This window comes from Pholcus phalangioides, unplaced genomic scaffold, assembly GCF_987345545.1.
Source record: "Pholcus phalangioides strain wild (caught in Gottingen) unplaced genomic scaffold, Ppha-v1.0 ptg000011l_1, whole genome shotgun sequence".
In the NCBI taxonomy this organism is placed as follows: Eukaryota; Metazoa; Arthropoda; class Arachnida; order Araneae; family Pholcidae; genus Pholcus; species Pholcus phalangioides.
In genome coordinates, this window is record NW_028301604.1 from 23920997 (window position 1) to 23938441 (window position 17445).

Consider the following 17445-nt stretch of genomic DNA (forward strand, 5'->3'; position numbering starts at 1 on the left):
TCAGCTCCGTTCGAAAACCTGGGTGTCAATGGACTCTCACTTAATTGTAAAGTATCAATACCATCAAACCAGCGAGTAACTTTTTCCCTTAGGATTAAGGATTCCTTACATCCAACAAATGATCTATATAGAGTATTTATGGCATGCTGGGGGTGAGCTACTGATTGATGTGTTGGTCGATGAATTTTAACAAAAAAATTCGAGGAGGAAAAGATTAAGTTGTTATGGTGTGATGATGCAAAAAGCAGAAAGGGCTGAAACCCCTGGAGATGAGGGAATCCCCAGAAAGGGAAACAAAACAATTAGTGTGTCACAGAGAGAAAAGAGAGAGGCCTAGAATTGGGTTTTTTTATTCGTCTTTGAATAGAAAGAGACACCTTAACGACTGACGTACTTGATACGACCTAGTTCGAGAAGCGTGTCAAAAAACCTACGCCGAGCTGTATCGGTTAGTAGCATGTGTTGGCTGTTCGAGTTGCATACGGATGTGTTCCCGTTACAAGGTCTGCAGCACCCCCACCTAAATGATTGCTTTTCTTTTCTGTTTTATCCGAGAGCGACGTTGACTTTTGATTAGAGAAGTGAACTTCTCCTCTGGCGGTATGGACTGGCCAACAGCGACAGGGACCTGCATGCGTTAATAACCGGCTAATTGATTTCTTTTTGATGACTTTCGCTCGGTATTCTTGATCGACTATACAAAGATAAAAAAAGATTTTTAGATGATGAGGTATGTAAATTGATGTACTGGTTGGATTATATACCTGGAAAAACGCTATACAGGTAGGTCCTCATTGGTAGTTTAAAAAAAATCTATTTAGTGGTCAGATTTTCAGGAAAATCTCTAGGGATCCAGGTGTGTATATATATATACTGTGTACATCTTCATTGACTGTGGAATATGTTTTCTTCCAAAATGTTCTTTACAGCAGACCATGTGCTTAAATGTAGCACGAACGGAAAATTATAGAATAGTTTAAAAATATGAAAATAAATTTTTAAATTATTTTCTCAACAATCACAAATATCTGCAATCAAATCACTTTAATTTTTATAATTTGACCTGCATAATGATTCTAAAAATATTCATTCGTTTAAACAGTGAAAATTATTTTATTATATGAAATTTATTTTCAATATTTTAAAAAATATTGGGAAGTTCAGAATATATTCAGAACTATTTTATTCCCAATAGTTATGAACTCGCAAGCCCGAAGCTTTATAACTGCAAGAATAGAAATGTGGGGAACCAATTTTATATTGAAACATCGGAAAGGAGAATGTTTTAGTCAGTGTATTAAAAAATAACATTTACGCTCAAAGCAACCGAGTTTCGGAGTTTTAGGATTTTTTTGCGATAATATGAACAAGAAAAAAAACCCATTTTGATGAATATAGCTTGAAACACTCGGATGAAATACAAGTAAGTGAATAGTGCGTTTATAAGGTGATTGCAGACTTATAACAATGATGAACGAGTCGCTAAAAAACAATATTTTGCAACATATACAGCAATAAATACATTCTCACATATTAGTCAATCACTTTTTTTTCAATCAATCAGAAGAATATTTTACTCTCATAGTTTTTTAATGTTTTTTAATGTTTTATAAAAATTTGATGATAGATTCATCAAACTTTGCACAAACGAGAGTTTTAGTGAATGAATTGGGAATTCGCAACTTGTGAATAGGTTTTTGGAAGTTTTCCGAAGTTTATTTGAATAAGTGTAGTTCACAATCCATTTACTATGACATACATTTCAGAAAAATGTATAAAATGATAAAAATTATTTTTTCCTTGTTTAATTTTGTGTATTATATCATAAAAACGATAAATGTGAACTTTGACCTTAGAAAAGAAACACTGCTTTTTCTCGTCACAAAAATAATCATCTTACCACAAATATTGCACCTTTTAGTTGCCTGAACTGTGTTTGGGCGACACACGTATGGCCTTTAAATGAGTATTACACATAATTTGCAATTGAAAAATTAAAAATTCAACCAAATTTGAAAGTTTCTCTTAAATTTCTAGTGAAAGGTTTCGATATATAGTACGGAAAAAAGTATTAGCTTTTGAAAAAGGAAATTGTTATTCTTATTCTAAAGAGCACATATGTTATATATTTATTCATATTTTCGTTCTGGAATAATTGTGCTCATTCTGAAAAAAATTAAAATTAAACCGGATTGACATATAAATAAAATCTAATCGCTTTAAGAATGTGGTATAGGGGAGTGGTAAGTGCACCCTTACTACATAAACGAACATATATTAATTTCAGAAAACTCAAAATTACGAAAATTAATCTCTTTTTGGTACATCAACATACTGACTATCATTATTCTGGTCTCAGTTTAGTTCAATTGCTATTGAAAAACTAAAAAGAGCAAGCACAAAAACAAAAGCTTGTAATTAAAATTTTCTTAAGAAGGATCATACAGTATATCCCATGATTGGATAGGGCATTCTTTCGAAACTTTAAATGGTTTTAAAGTTCACTCATAAAAAAATTTTGTAAAATTTTTGTAAATTTTTTTTTTTGCTTGTAAAAACTTTTGGAATTAGACATTTTATTTCTGGAGATTTTCATCTTGAAAAGAAATCACACGATCAGCAGGTTTTGGCAAATAGTGAAAGTATCTATTGAGTCGACAGTTCGTTGACTCGTTGAATGCATAGAGATATAAAAAAAAAGAATATCTTGCGTTCTAAATATTTTACATATGTTGACGTTTCTTAGTCGTATCCGGGATTTCCCTCAGTAAACACACTCGTATGCTTTCACGCCTGAGCAAGCAGTTTTTGTGGCTTCTTGAAAAACCAAATGCAATCGTCCAAGATATGTAGAACACTGTGTTTCCCCACGAATAAGGTCGGTGATCACGGTTAAACAAAAATAGAAACCTCTGTTTTGTGGACGCTAACGCGATTGCGGCTATTTATTTATTTATGTCTACGACCAGCAAATCACAAGAGTTAGTTTCTTAATTTATATCTATATTTTTATAGGAAGTTGTTCAAATTGATATCCGGCGTTGTTTGTCAGCTAAACAAGCAGTTCCATTGACTTTATAATACTGTATATAGTATTAGTATTTCAAAAATTTGTTTTTTAACGCACCTACACATAACTTGTAATCACCGGCAAGGTTTCTATTGCTTATCTTTTCACACGAATTAAAACCCAAAATGACCAAAAGTCCAAAATGAAGTAATCAATATCAAGTTTTTGTGACTCTTCCATTATCGTGTTTAATACAAGAGGAATTGACTTGCGCGAAGTATCAGTCAAAGTTTATTCATAGAAATCGAAAAGATCTTGTTCTAAATTAGACCATAGAACCCAAGGTTGGAGTGGAAACCTTTTGACAGCTACGTGGTCCCAAAACTTATTTGCATGAGCTTTAATCAAAACCAATAACGTTTATGAAAACAGTCACAAAATTTAAAACCATATACAAACCACCACACCAAGATTTTGAGATCCAAGTTGCTGGAAGTGATAAGTGCATTTTATTGCACGCAAAAAGAAATAACGCAATAAATGATCTTTTTCAGCAATATATTTCGGCTTCAAAACTCTCGAATCTAATGACTTCTCGAACTTTTTTAGCTTAAATATGTAATTTGAAAATAAATTAATTATGAAGGATCAAAGGGTCAGCGAGAAATAAGTTTCCCTCCTTAGAGAGGTCTGGAGTGTGTTCTACTACTTCGAATGAGACAAAATTTGTACAACAGATTATTCAAATGATGTCCTTGTTATTTATTTAAAAAATATTAGCACAAAAACCAATCGATATGTGGCGCTGGAGCACACATATGAATATTGAATATGTCCTTGAGATCTGAAACAGATGCAGATGCAGGTCTTCTACGGTGGACGGCGTCCTTCAGGAAACCTCATAACCACAAGTCGTACAGAGTGTTATCCGGTGAACGAGGAGGACACGCGGTAGTTGATCACCCGTGCATCTGTGAAATGCTTTTTAGCAATCGCTTTACAGGCCCAGCAATGTGAGGAGATGCGCCATCACGCATAAAAATTATGTTCTGAAGGCATCCACGCTGTTGAAGTTGAGGGACTACAAGATCTCTCAGCATATCATGGCGCCATTGTCCTATGACAGAACAGGTTTTTGATTCCATTTGCTGTTATTTCTTCAAAAAAAAAAAAAAAAAATACGGCCCAATGATAAAAGTGAAAGTAAAACCACAACATACTGTAATTTTTTCAGGATTCAAGGGTTGTTGCTGGATAGTGTCAGGGTTTTCCACTGCTCAAATTTGACAATTCTGGGTGTTCAATTGGCCATTGAGGCAAAAGAGGGCTTCGTAAGTCCACAGAATGTTCCATGGCCAAGCAAAGCGTATTAAAGACTTCTTAATACGCTTTGTGGCCAAGGGACTAAAACTATCAATCGAGCAAGGAACTGAATTGCAAAGTTTTTAGTAAAGATAAAAATGCAAAATCTGCTGCATGATGGTTCGTACAGGGGAATATGGCATATCTACAGCACCATAGGCGTACGTAGAATTTTCTCGAGGAAGGCGGTTTTCAGAATTTTTCCTTCTAGGGGGGGGGGGGGTTTATGATTTTTCCTGTAAAATAACACTATAATCTTGGCTCGGGGGGGGGAAAGGTTAGAACCCCAACCCCCTCCCCTTTGCGTACGCCAATGTACAGCACTAGAAATATCTGACACTCACACTATCATATATTGATTGACTGCTGGCTTCCACGACCACGGTAGCCACATCTTCAATGCAAGCAGAATGGATTCCCCGTCACCCTCTACTCGAAAGAATGCCAAGCTGTCCAGTTCTTTCAAATTTCTCAATCATCTTTCATAGGGCACGCAGAGACATTGGACCTCTTCCTATCTGCTTCATACAGCGTAATTCTTTTACAACTACAACAGAGTTTTGTTGTTTCTAGTAGAACAGTTTTACAGTAAAGCTTTGTTTTGCAACGTAGGCATGATGTGCAGATAAGTAACTAATGCTCGTGCGTTATACACCTTCTTATCCAACGAATAATGGCACTGGGCATACGCTGTAATGCTAATGGTGTTTCACTTGTTCAAGACATATATGCAATATATATATATATATATACACATATTGCATATATATATATATACACATATTGCATATATATATATACACATATTGCATATATATATACACATATTGCATATATATATACACATATTGCATATATATATACACATATTGCATATATATATACACATATTGCATATATATATACACATATTGCATATATATATACACATATTGCATATATATATACACATATTGCATATATATATACACATATTGCATATATATATATATACACATATTGCATATATGTGACCCTGTACATCGAAATTTTTGATGATGCATCACTTGATTTCATTTCAGCTCTTCTTTTCGTCTGAACTGCATTGTTCTTTGGTGCACATCTATTACTATAGCTTCAGCGGCGCAACTTGAATTCCCAAAAGCGAAACCTGAAGGAAGGCAGTGTAAGTCTTTCAGATTTATTTATTTTTTATGAATTCCGTATACATCATAAATTTTTGAAAACATAAGAAATACGAGGGATGTTTTTAAAATAAGACACATAACTGACCATTTTCCGATTGCATCTAAACTTCATTTTGCCGCTCCAATATTACATAAAATGAGTCAAACTACACACAGAAAAATGAAAATTATTCGGTACACTGATATGTAGAATTTTCTCCAAAATTATGAATTTCGGTTCCATCACACTTATCCTGAAATTGATTTCGATAACTTTTTATCAACCATGGACGTTATTGTCCAAAATCATTCCAGAGACAGAAACATTGTTTCAAGGAAGAAGGTCGATAAATCATCGGTTACTGGCGAAATTTGCAATTTAATTAAGATTAATTTAAAACAACAACTTTACATAAAAACAAGAAAATATCCATATGACATTTCTATAGAAACTGCTTATAGAAATATAAAATCAAGAATCAAGTCTGAAATAAAGCAATCTAAAAAACAGTACTACTCTTTTGAGTTCTCTGAATGTCGTAACAATACTGAGCGTTGAAAATTTGTTAATACAATACTAGGCACTGAGAACAAAGAGAATATACCTCCAGAAAATGTTGAACCTCTGATTCTTGCCAATCAATTTAACTCGTATTTCAATGGTATTGGAAGAAATACTGTAGTTTCTATAGATGACCATAAACAATACATACATAGTTTTCAAAATTCAATTTTTCTTTCTCCAACTAATATTATTGAAATAAAGAAAATTCTAAACAAATTCAAAAATCCATATCTTCCGTCGATGCAATGAACTCAAAAGTTTGGAAGCGTTTTCTTGACAATGTCATTCAGATGTTCTCTGAACTAGTTAATAATTGTTTCCAAAGTGGTGTTTTCGCAGATTTACTCCAAAAGGCAATCGTTACCCCATTTATAAAATCGGTGATAAGAATGATCTCGGCAACTACAGACCAGTTTCAGTTCTCAGTACGGCATCAAAAATCTTGGAATCTATCATAAGATGTACAGTATACTCGTTTTAAATGTTAATAATTTTTTCTCAGAAAATCAATCTCGTTTCCTTCCAAACAAAAGCACTGAAACTGCACTAATTGAATTTAGTAAATTTGTAGTTGATAATAGTATATATATATATATATATATATATATATATATAATATAGAGAGAGAGAGAGCCTCAAAACAAAGTATATCAACTTTTCTTGATATACGAAAATGTTTTGACAGCATCAATCCCAGCATATTGCTTGCCGAATTGCACACATATGGAATTAGAGGAACCTGCTCATAAATTATTTGAATTCTATTTTAATAACAGATCTCAATCTATTAAGTGTGGTAAACATATTAGTAGTCCGATGAACATGCACAGAGGAATTACACAAGGAACTACTTTGGGACCGTTACTTTTTACTATTTATATTAATGATTTCTGTAACCTTAAACTGAATGCCAAAATAATCACGTTTGCGGATGACACTGTACTTATTTATTCTGGGAACGATCATCAATCTTTGAATCATATTATTAACAACGATTTAATCAAAGTCCGAAATTGGTTTCGTTCAAATGATCTCGAAACAAATATTCTAAAAACAAGATATGTTGTTTCTCAAGACATCATAATATAAGAGGTTTCTCTCAAGAGGTTTTTTCATAAGAGGTTTCTCAAAAACCTCACTAATTTGGATATTAATTGTAATATCATTTTTCATTAAAAAAACTGTCTTAATGATCTCTCATGTACCTGTACCCCATTAGAACAAGTGAGCTCCATTAAATACTTAGGTATTCTTATAGATATAAATTTTAAATGATGGATTAGTCTCATGTGAAACATATCCAATCAAAACTTTGTTTTATAGTTTATAAATTTTATTATCTGAAACATTATCTAAATACCTATTTTTTGTTGTCGTATTACTATTTCCTTTTCATTCTTATCTATTCTTTGGACTAATTATTTGGGACAGTAACTACATCAGTACGTTGCGACCCATCATCCAGACCCAAAAGCAAATAATTCGATCACTAACAGGAAATTACTCAACTCCGTCATTCGATCTCTACCGGCAACTTAACATACTCCCTTTGCGGTATTTAAACTTTTATAAATCGATTCTCCTACTTACTAAAAAACAACTCAGTCATCCCCTTAATTTATCAAGGACATCAAATGAATTACAGTAACAATCTAAATATTCTCTTAATACATAAAACAGTGAAGAAAAACCATTTTACATACCTTATTCCAAAATTTTATAACAAACAACCACATGATACCATTTTTTTCCCCTTCCATACCGTTACTGCAAAAACGTTTAAGAAATTATCTTTTCTCAATAGCTGAACGATCTTTCTCAACGATCATTTTTGAAAAAAACCCCGAAAAAAACAGCTCTATCAGTCAGTGCTAAATCCAATTTTATCAGTCTCTAAGTATACACTTCCTGCTGTTTGTCTCCAATTGTCGAAGTCGCTAAACAATTTTTTCTCGCATCATTCTAGCATTTCATATTCTTCATTCATAATGTATATGAAAGTATACTGTATATTTGAAATGCCGTACTGTATTCTGATTGTATACTTGTTCACAGATGTAGAATTAATTTCGATGTATTTTATCAATCTCTTTTTTTTCTTTTTCTTTATTTGTTTATTCTGTCCTTGAAATCGCATTGTAATTATTCACACATTGATACTTCGTGTTCATCAGTACAGATCCACGGGATCTCTTGATGAATTTGTTTCCTCACATTATTACTATTTTATCACGTTTTAAACTTTTCAAAAAAAAAAAAAAATAAGAACCGTGTCATAATAAAAAAATTAAATACACTTAATATTTCAGGTTTTTTTTCTCATATTCTACACATTTTCAGATACTTTTTCACAATTTATGTTTTTATTGAAACATTTGTCGCTGCATGTAACAGATTTTTGTATGATAGGATGATCATCCATGAAGCGTTCTTTCACTTCTTCCTCTTTAAAAACGCTTGCTTGAAAGTTGCCTTTTTAAGTATTCTGGCAAGTGGTATTTATGTCACAACTGACTCAATAAACATTGCTGCATATTGTGAGTATTTGAATGGACTTCGCAGAGCAATTCAAAATAAATGACGTGCTTTGCTGTCTGCCAGAGTATTGTTCCTTCACAACAATATTAAGTCCCTTACTATGAAATATCTTGACTGATATTATCCCACAGCCGATCCTGGTACCGAGAGACTATAAAGATCACATTTTCTAGCTCCCGAAACTGTTCCTCTCCACAAGAGTTTTTTAACCGCAGAAAAAGTGAAAAGTTGAAAATCCTAACGGTTGCACATTACCACTTGGTTATTTTAAAACTAGTCTTACGCTACGATAAATATTTCAATAGACATGGAAATTGTGGGAAAGTGACTTAAGATATGTAGACTCTGAGACAATAAAATACCCAAAGTGTTAAGTACTGCAATTAATTTTTTTAAATAAAAAATGACGATTTTCTCTAATTCCAAAATTAAATAAGTTGATAAAAACGGAAATTATTGAACAGAGAGGTATCGAATACTCGCAGCCGGTAAGCCGAGTGTGTGAGTAGGCATCCCGATGAGTAGATGTAAAATGACATATCAATGACAAGTGACATAAAATATAGGGTGATTTTGAATTTTTTTGACAAACTAAAGGGTGATAGAACACGCCTAAATAAAATTTTCATCATGGAATATGCGGTCGAAAATGAAGAGTTGAGGTGTAGACTCTGTAATAAAACATATTGGTGACGCATTAATGACACTAGATGGGCGATGAGGCCCCCAAAGGTTTCAATGGGAATCGCATATACAATGCCAAGAAATGGGCCAATAATAAGAAATCGAGAGAAAAAAGAGATCGCGAGAGACGGGTGACATGTAATGGGCTAGCCGTATCTAATCCATTATAGCAGAAACGTAGTGTTTGAGTAATTTAGAGTTTTCCTGCAAAAATGGGCCAATTTCATTATATTCGACCCTACATTCTCCATCCGATATAATGATTTTCGTTTTTATTGGCGCAAGGACCATCAAGGTTATGCAGCGCCAAACAGTGACAAACGGTATAATATTTTGTGGTGAATTTCGCTTTACCCACGGTAAACTACGAGGAGTCTTACCACATTACAACCACCTCAACCCTTGGATGGTTGATAGCACATATCGCAGTGAATACATTGGGAAATAATAATAACTTGCTGCTGGTGAAAGTGCTATTGTGCATTCTATAAAAGCATCTCAAATGCCTTTGCTATTGCAATTCCACCACACATTCTATGACCAAAATTGCTTTTTTAGGTGTCTTATATCACCCCTTAAAGGTTGTCCCATGAATTTAGAATCACCCTGCATTGCGGTTTGCACTAAATACCGTGTGATCACGGGGCGTAAAGTTTTTTTTTCATAAATTAAAAAAATAGTTCAAAATTTCACTCACGGATAGTATTGCATCACGAAAACTCGACCAAGGTGACCATAACAGGGGTCCATCTCGTCCAATCCATTGGCGAGGCAATTCCTGATTGAGTGAATCTTGTAAATTTTTTCTCACAATGTGGAGGAACGCCTTCTTTCTGCCGGAAGATGTTTGGTTGCAATCGGGAAATCTTATGGAATGGCAAAAATCTGAATCATGTCTAAATGAACCTCATTTCTTACAGTAGGCTCCGCAAAAAAAAGGGGTCAAAATAAGTTTTATGTAACGCAAATCGTGTAAAAAAAACATTAATTATGCACGGATTGCGTCATATTTTGTGTTCTGTCTATAGTAATGTGATACAATTACATCTCTGTGTAAAATTTGCAAACATTTTTGTATTTATATATATATATAAAACTCGACGTCATGATGTTTTAGCACAAACCACATTTCTTATGTGAACTAGGTAAATCTAAATTTTTAATTAATTTTTAAAATTTGTCATGGACTTTTCACCCACCCTGTATATTTTAAGATTTGGTGCATTCAGTAAGAAATTTTAACATGGCCTCACATACGGTATGCGACATAAATATAAAACCACCTCATTTTTAAAGAAAAACACATTATAGAACATTAATCAAAATTGAAATTATATAACCTGATATGTTTGTATGGCTGCAAGAAGGGTATAACAAAAATTTCATATACATGCGAGCATTTAAAAATAATTAAATGCAGAAAATATTAAAACTGTGTGAGACATAAATATAAAGCATCTCACAATAAGAAAGTTATTTGCATACCACTCGGGAGAGAAAATCGCGAGAGAACTAAGGTGATCTTATAACCTTGTCATGTGCATTTTTTAATTTTTACCGTAATTTTGTTATCAACGAGGGTAAGTTTTTAAAATTTTTGGAACTCTAAATGTGGACGTACGAATTGAAAAATATTTGTAATTTTTAATTTATTCACATATTTTTGCGTAAGTATACCTTTTCTACGAATTTGAAAACTCTACTGACCAAATAACTATCTCTCATACGTGTCTTTTGTGTTATGTAGCTAAAAAAAGTAATTAATCTAATACAAGATACTAGCAAAATTTAGAACTTTTTTCTTTCAGTGGGTATATTCAGTGACATAGGAATACCATCATTATCTTCAATAAATCATTGTCGCACCCCAGACGGGCTACCAGGAGAATGTGGAGATATTGGTCGCTGTCTGTACCTTTTGTTCGATGGAGTCAGACTTCGTCGATCTGTTTGCTTTAGAAACATATTTATGGTTGGAATTTGTTGCCCGGGAGCTTCGGTAAGGCATGGAATTTCCAATATGTAATTGATAAAATTTACTCATCTACGGCGCTAAATTAAATTCATTCGGAAGAAATTGCTCATTCAGCTAAATGTTCCCATATTTTCTCCGTAAAATTTTCTATAGGTGCCATCGACGACTATTGCAACAACAGAAGCTGTTCTCACAACTCCCTTACCGGACGCAACAACACCAGTTCCAAGAACGACGACAGCAATATCTACCAGTACAGATTTACCAAAATCATCTACACCACCCATTAAAAGGTTCACTTATAAGTCAACAAGAAAGCCAATTACCAATTCCATAACATCAAGGCCAAAAGTTACAACGCCATATCCATCGACTACAACCAAAGGAGCCACAGTTTTCACAACCACCACTAAGATGAAAACAACACTTTCTGAAGAACTATCAACTGTATCCACAAACCTTAACTCTAGTATCGTGTCTTTATTCAGTAAGTTTGTTTTAAATGCACACTTGTATTTTATGATAACATTTTATCGTAAATTGTACACATATTCATTCGATGGCTAAAACTTATAACGATGATTTCTCGAAGATTTTACGAGAAGAAAAGTTTCAGTTTTGAATGAATCCCAGAAAAAGTTGAAAGTGCATGAATATACTATATTAAAATACTATGCTTTGAGAGAGAGAGAGAGAGAGAGAACTCGGATGGGCAACATCGTTCAAACATAATGTATATGCTCTTGTTAACTACATGGGAAAATGATGACGTAGAAAGGCTTAAATATGATTTCTTTTCTGAGGATGAACAATTCATAAACAGAAAAAAAGGGCTTGATGACTTTTCGAAAGAAAATAATACAAAGACTCGCTCAGTCATGCAGGCATCACCGAACATAATGTGTTTGAATCTTTAACACCTCGTTCTTCACGCTCCATGTTTCTGGGTCATATGTAATTGTCTTAATTACCCATACTTCGGACCAACATGACAAACTTAGAAAGGACACAAAACTTGGAGTCTTCAAGTAATATGATTTTCGTTGTAAACGATTTGGTCATATATTACTTGGCGTTCTAAGTTAACAAAAAATATTTCACTAATCTAACATCTTTTTTGGTCACTAATTCTCTATTAAATGCAACATCTAAAAATCAGAAGTGAAAAATTTATCCCATTAAAAACATTTCATGTAAAAAATATAGACGAGTCTCGAGATTCTTCACTCTAAGGGTGAATTCTCATCTAGACACTCACCGTGTCGTATCAGACACGGGCACACATTCTTTAACATAAAACCATTGAACGTATTCCTATCTATCATATCGGGGCTGCTGAGGTGTAGACAGACATTTTTATGTTAAAGAATGGTTGCCGCATCTGACACGACAAGTAAGTGTCTGTAGATGTGAAAAAGTTGTGATATCCGATGTATGGCCATCTATACCGCTCTTTCTAATGGTGACACTTTAATTTACAAATACAAATACAAGGCCACAACAGGCCCAACGAGGTGGCTGAGAAAAAGATGGCCATAACAAATATGGATGTCATATATTTATAAAATACAGTAATTAACTCCCCAATTATAAAAACTAAAAACTATATGTTTAATGATAAAATATTATTCAATGCCCATAAAAATATTTATGGTTGTCTTAAATCCTACATCGTCAGTTAAAAAAAAAATTGTTGAGCAAATTAAAATAACGCATGGAAGTTATTACACCTTACAACGTTATTTAAAATTCAGTCTACGCTATAAATACATTCACGTTCAGTTACCACATAAATATTATTCGATACTTCATTAATAAACAGGAATATTGAAATATAATCGTCAAACCGACACACATTTCTGTGCTGCGTAACTGTCACGTCACAAAATATTCTTTAACTGAAGATGTAGGAGTGATTTGTGTGAATCTCAAAGTGTCGCACACTCAACACATCGCGGGAGACCGAGATCTCAGTCCAATCTCTTCTGACAGGAATTCAAAACTCGTTCTTCAGCCGCAGAGTTTTCTCGAGTGCCGAATCCTTTGTCGCATTTTTGAAAACCAAATTAAAAGTTGGGGTGTTCGATATTCTTTCGTCCCCCCCCCTTCTCTTTGTCTAATTCAGGTTGGTAAAAAAAAGTAAAATAGACGGGGAGGAGAAACAAAAACGAGATGAGAGTGGCGACAGTGTTGCAATATCGCGCCTAGAAGAAAGGATAATTCATAAATGTGTCTTGTGTCCCGCCCCTAGAGGCATACACGTAAAAGGATAAAACCCTGTAAAGGAAAGGATAAAACTTTTTTAACGTTAATAAATTTACAATTGAAAAAAAACAACGTTTCTTAAATAATAAAGGAATTTAAATGACCCGCAGCGTTTCGGCAATTCTGGGTGTTATTTAAAAAGGTACTATTATATGATGTACTGTCAATCTACAACAACGAAACGTCAGTTGAACGGACGTATAATGATACCTTTGAAAATAACACTCAGGAGTGCCGAAACGTATTGGGTCATTTAAATTCTTTTATTATTTGTTTTAAAAACGTTGTTTTAAATGTAAATTCATTATTGTTTTAGGCAGGGGGGGGGGCAACATATATTTTCCTCAACTTTTACGGTTACAGCTGAAAATCGCAGTCATAAGAAGTGTGCTAATAAGACCACTAGACTTACTAATCTGGAAAATAGGCCACAATTTTTACATGAAAACTTTTCGATGGGATTTCATTTCGTTTAGTAATTAGCCCTTTTTTGAAATTCGAGTTTTCTTTGAATGTCATTTTATTTGACGTCAAATACTCAGGCTGGGCGCACACCGGTTAGACACGACTAGACAAGATAGCTTTAGACAAGCTTAGTCATTGTTGTTCACGTTGATTTGTATGGCGCAACGCACACTCGTTAGTCAGACAAATCGAACGTTGCGTCATACCAAATCAATGTGAACAAAAATGAAATGATTAAGCTTGTCTTAAGCTGTTTTGTCGTGTCTAACCATTACCTCTAGGTAAAAGGTCTTGTTGCTAGGGTGGTCGAATGATCCGTATTTTGAGGGACATTCCCGTACCTTTTAGCTGTTCTGATTCTATACATGTTACGGTCATTGGCGTACGCAAAGGAGGAGGGGGGGGGGTTGGGGTTCTAACCCCCCTCAAACCGAGATTGTAGTGTTATTTTGCTGGAAAATATGTAAACCCCCCCCCCCCTTGAGAAGAAAAAAAAATTGAAACCTCTTAGAAAATTCTGCGTACGCCTATGGTTACAGTAAATTTAATATATCGGTTATTATATACATAGTAACCGGTTATTATGTATACTTACCAATTGTCTTTGTAAGTTTTATAAATTTATAAACATCGTCACTTACCGGCAATTAGAGTCATTCAAGTAGTACGTCAGCAGATTTTCAGCCATTTTTGACACCCTCCACCCCTTGTCAGCAAAAGTTAGCGAAACTCTGTCAGCTTGTCAGCAAAATTTCGTCGGTTCTACCCCCTACCTCCTAACGCATATTGGGATCAGAGACGTACGTGGGGGAGTGGGGCGCAAGAGCCTACCTATGTCCTTCCTCAGACAAACAAAACAATATTTTTTTTGATGCAAAAGAGTTTGTAAAAAATTTAATTTCAGGAAGAAAATACCTTTATATGTGATTATAATCAATTATTTTCTGTTAATTTCGATGTTATTTGAAGGCTAAGAACTCAAAATTGGTCTTCAAGAAATTCATTGCAACCCACCCTCTAAGCCATGTATGCTCAACCCATGGGACAAATGTGGCTCTCGGGTTTATCTGATGTCACTAGCCTTTTGTGAAAATGAACTAAGCGGCACATTTACAGATAGCTTAAGTGACCCGTGGCACAATTACAGAGCATTTAAGTGGTCCATGATATATTTTCAGATCACTCAAGTATGCCGGTGGCACATTCACAGATCACTAAGTGACCCGCGACATATTTACAGATCACTTGAGTGACCCGCGACATAGTTCCAGAACACTTACGTAGCCCTACACGAATTTCTAGAGCACTTAGGTGGTCCGCAACACATTTCCAAAGCACTTGAGCATCCCGGACACATTTTCAGATCACTTGAAATATCCGCGGAACATTTAGGGCCCTTTCACACGGAGCGGATGCGGGTCCGGAAGAAGTTTTAACAATTGGAATATACTGCGCCTTTCAGACGAGCCGAAAAATCTCCGCACCTAGGAAACGTTCATGCGGGTCCGGACGTCGTCCGCATGTGTCAAAACCTAAGTGCGGGCTCCGCATCCGCACATAGAAGTTTTGACAATAGGTTTATTCGGAGCTATTCACACGATGCGGATGCGGAGCGAATTCGTCCGCATCTTTGGCTACTTTTTGAAGGTGATTTTTCACGGAATTTTTTTGATTATTTGCCATAAATACCCTTAAAATCACCATATGAGGGTCCCTGCTCATTAATATAATGTACCTACATACGTGTATCCCTTCGTTTCCTTCTGAGATTGAGATATAACAACTTTAACTGCCTTTTGTCCATATTTCACAATTTTATATAATAAAACCTGCCAACAACGGCCACTGACGGGACCAAAACTATGAGCCGTTCTGTTCATTACGAATATTTAATTGACTGCATACTTTAATAACTTTTAAATTTAATTTAAAAATTTCGTTTAGCGTAGATAAGTGCATGGTCGCTCATTTTGGTTCGAACAACCAACGGTTCTCTTACGAGTTGAATGGTGTCACTATCCCGGATGCAACTAGGGTCACCGATTTGGGAATTCTCATTGACGAGCGACTTAAGTTTTCTGAACATTGTTCAGCGGTTGTCAAAAAATCGAATAGAATGCTTGGTCTCATTTTCAAAAAGGTCTCTTCGCGTTCTCCTAAAGTCATTCTTCCTCTTTTTCGAGGCTTAGTTCGTCCTGGACTGGAGTATGCTGTAAGGTTTTGGAGACCATACCTACAGAGGGACATAGACTTGGTTGAAGGGGTGCAGAGAAGAGCTACGCGTGTCCTTATTGGCACACAGGGCTTGAGTTATGAAGAAAGACTTCATTTTTTGAATATGTTTACATTGGATGAACGCAGGTGTCGAGGAGATATGATCGAAGTGTTCAAAATTTTCAATGGGATGGATAGGATGGACCATGAACTTTTAGTACACCGCCAATCGACTGCTTTTACAAGGGGACACCAGTATCGATTGGTGAGGGACAATGCAAGGTTATGGTGTCGCAGGGAATTTTTCTCCAATAGGGTTGTTAATAAATGGAATAGCTTACCCCCGGAGGTAGTAAATTGTAACACAATTGACACGTTTAAAAAGAAATACGATAAACATGTTGGGGTAAATCGAGAAGCTATCCATTCTTAGAATAAGACAACCATAAGTAATCTTTATGGGCATCGTATAATATTTTATCATGTGTATATATTGTTTGTAATTTGTGTTAATTGCATTTTTAATTGGGTTGCTGTATTTTTGAAACATATGACAACCATATTTTTATGGGCATCTTTTTATCAGCCACCTCGTTGGGCATTTTGCCTGTTGTGGCGTTGTATTTGTATTTGTATTTGTATATTTGTAAATATCTGAAATATTATTTTAAATATTTGTTATTTTTTTAAATTTTTAATCTGTTAATTTTTTTAAACTTAAAAAAAAATACTTTTATTAAACAACGTTATCCACGTACGGTTTGTTCACTCAGGGCCGTTTGAAGATCCTAGCACTTGAATATTTTTGGTGGTTCCCCGATACCTACAAGTATATTTTACTCAATATTTAGTCTGTAAACTTAAAAAAATGAAATTTTATATTTCAGAAGTGACTAATCTAAGGATGGGATTTCACTCTAAAAGGTTTATGAAAGTTATTTTATAAAACTTGAAAAAAGCAACTAATAAATTGCAAGTGCAACCGATAAATTTATTAGTTGCTTTTTTAAAAGAATTATTATAAAATTTTTATAGTGTAATCCGTACTTGAGGCCGGGATTATACTATAAAGTTTTGTAAAAGATCTTTTATAAAAGTTGAAAAATTCAACCAATAGGCGCATCGGTTGCATTCGAGCAAATGCAACCGGTGATCTTAATGGTTGAATTTTTCACGTTTTATCAAAGAGCTTTTACAAAAC

General features: G+C 34.5%; 1 protein-coding gene across 1 annotated transcript in view; it reads left to right on the top strand.

The window, feature by feature from the left end:
• The first annotated feature begins 438 nt into the window (after window positions 1-438).
• Window positions 439-17445, top strand: part of LOC149080249 (uncharacterized) — a 60090-nt gene continuing 43083 nt past the window's right edge. Inside the window, exons 1-4 of the mRNA XM_089238622.1 lie at window positions 439-783; window positions 5434-5537; window positions 11134-11324; window positions 11454-11787. Coding sequence (XP_089094748.1) covers window positions 743-783; window positions 5434-5537; window positions 11134-11324; window positions 11454-11787 — 670 coding nt within the window. The 5' untranslated portion in view covers window positions 439-742. The remainder of the gene's footprint in view (window positions 784-5433; window positions 5538-11133; window positions 11325-11453; window positions 11788-17445) is intronic.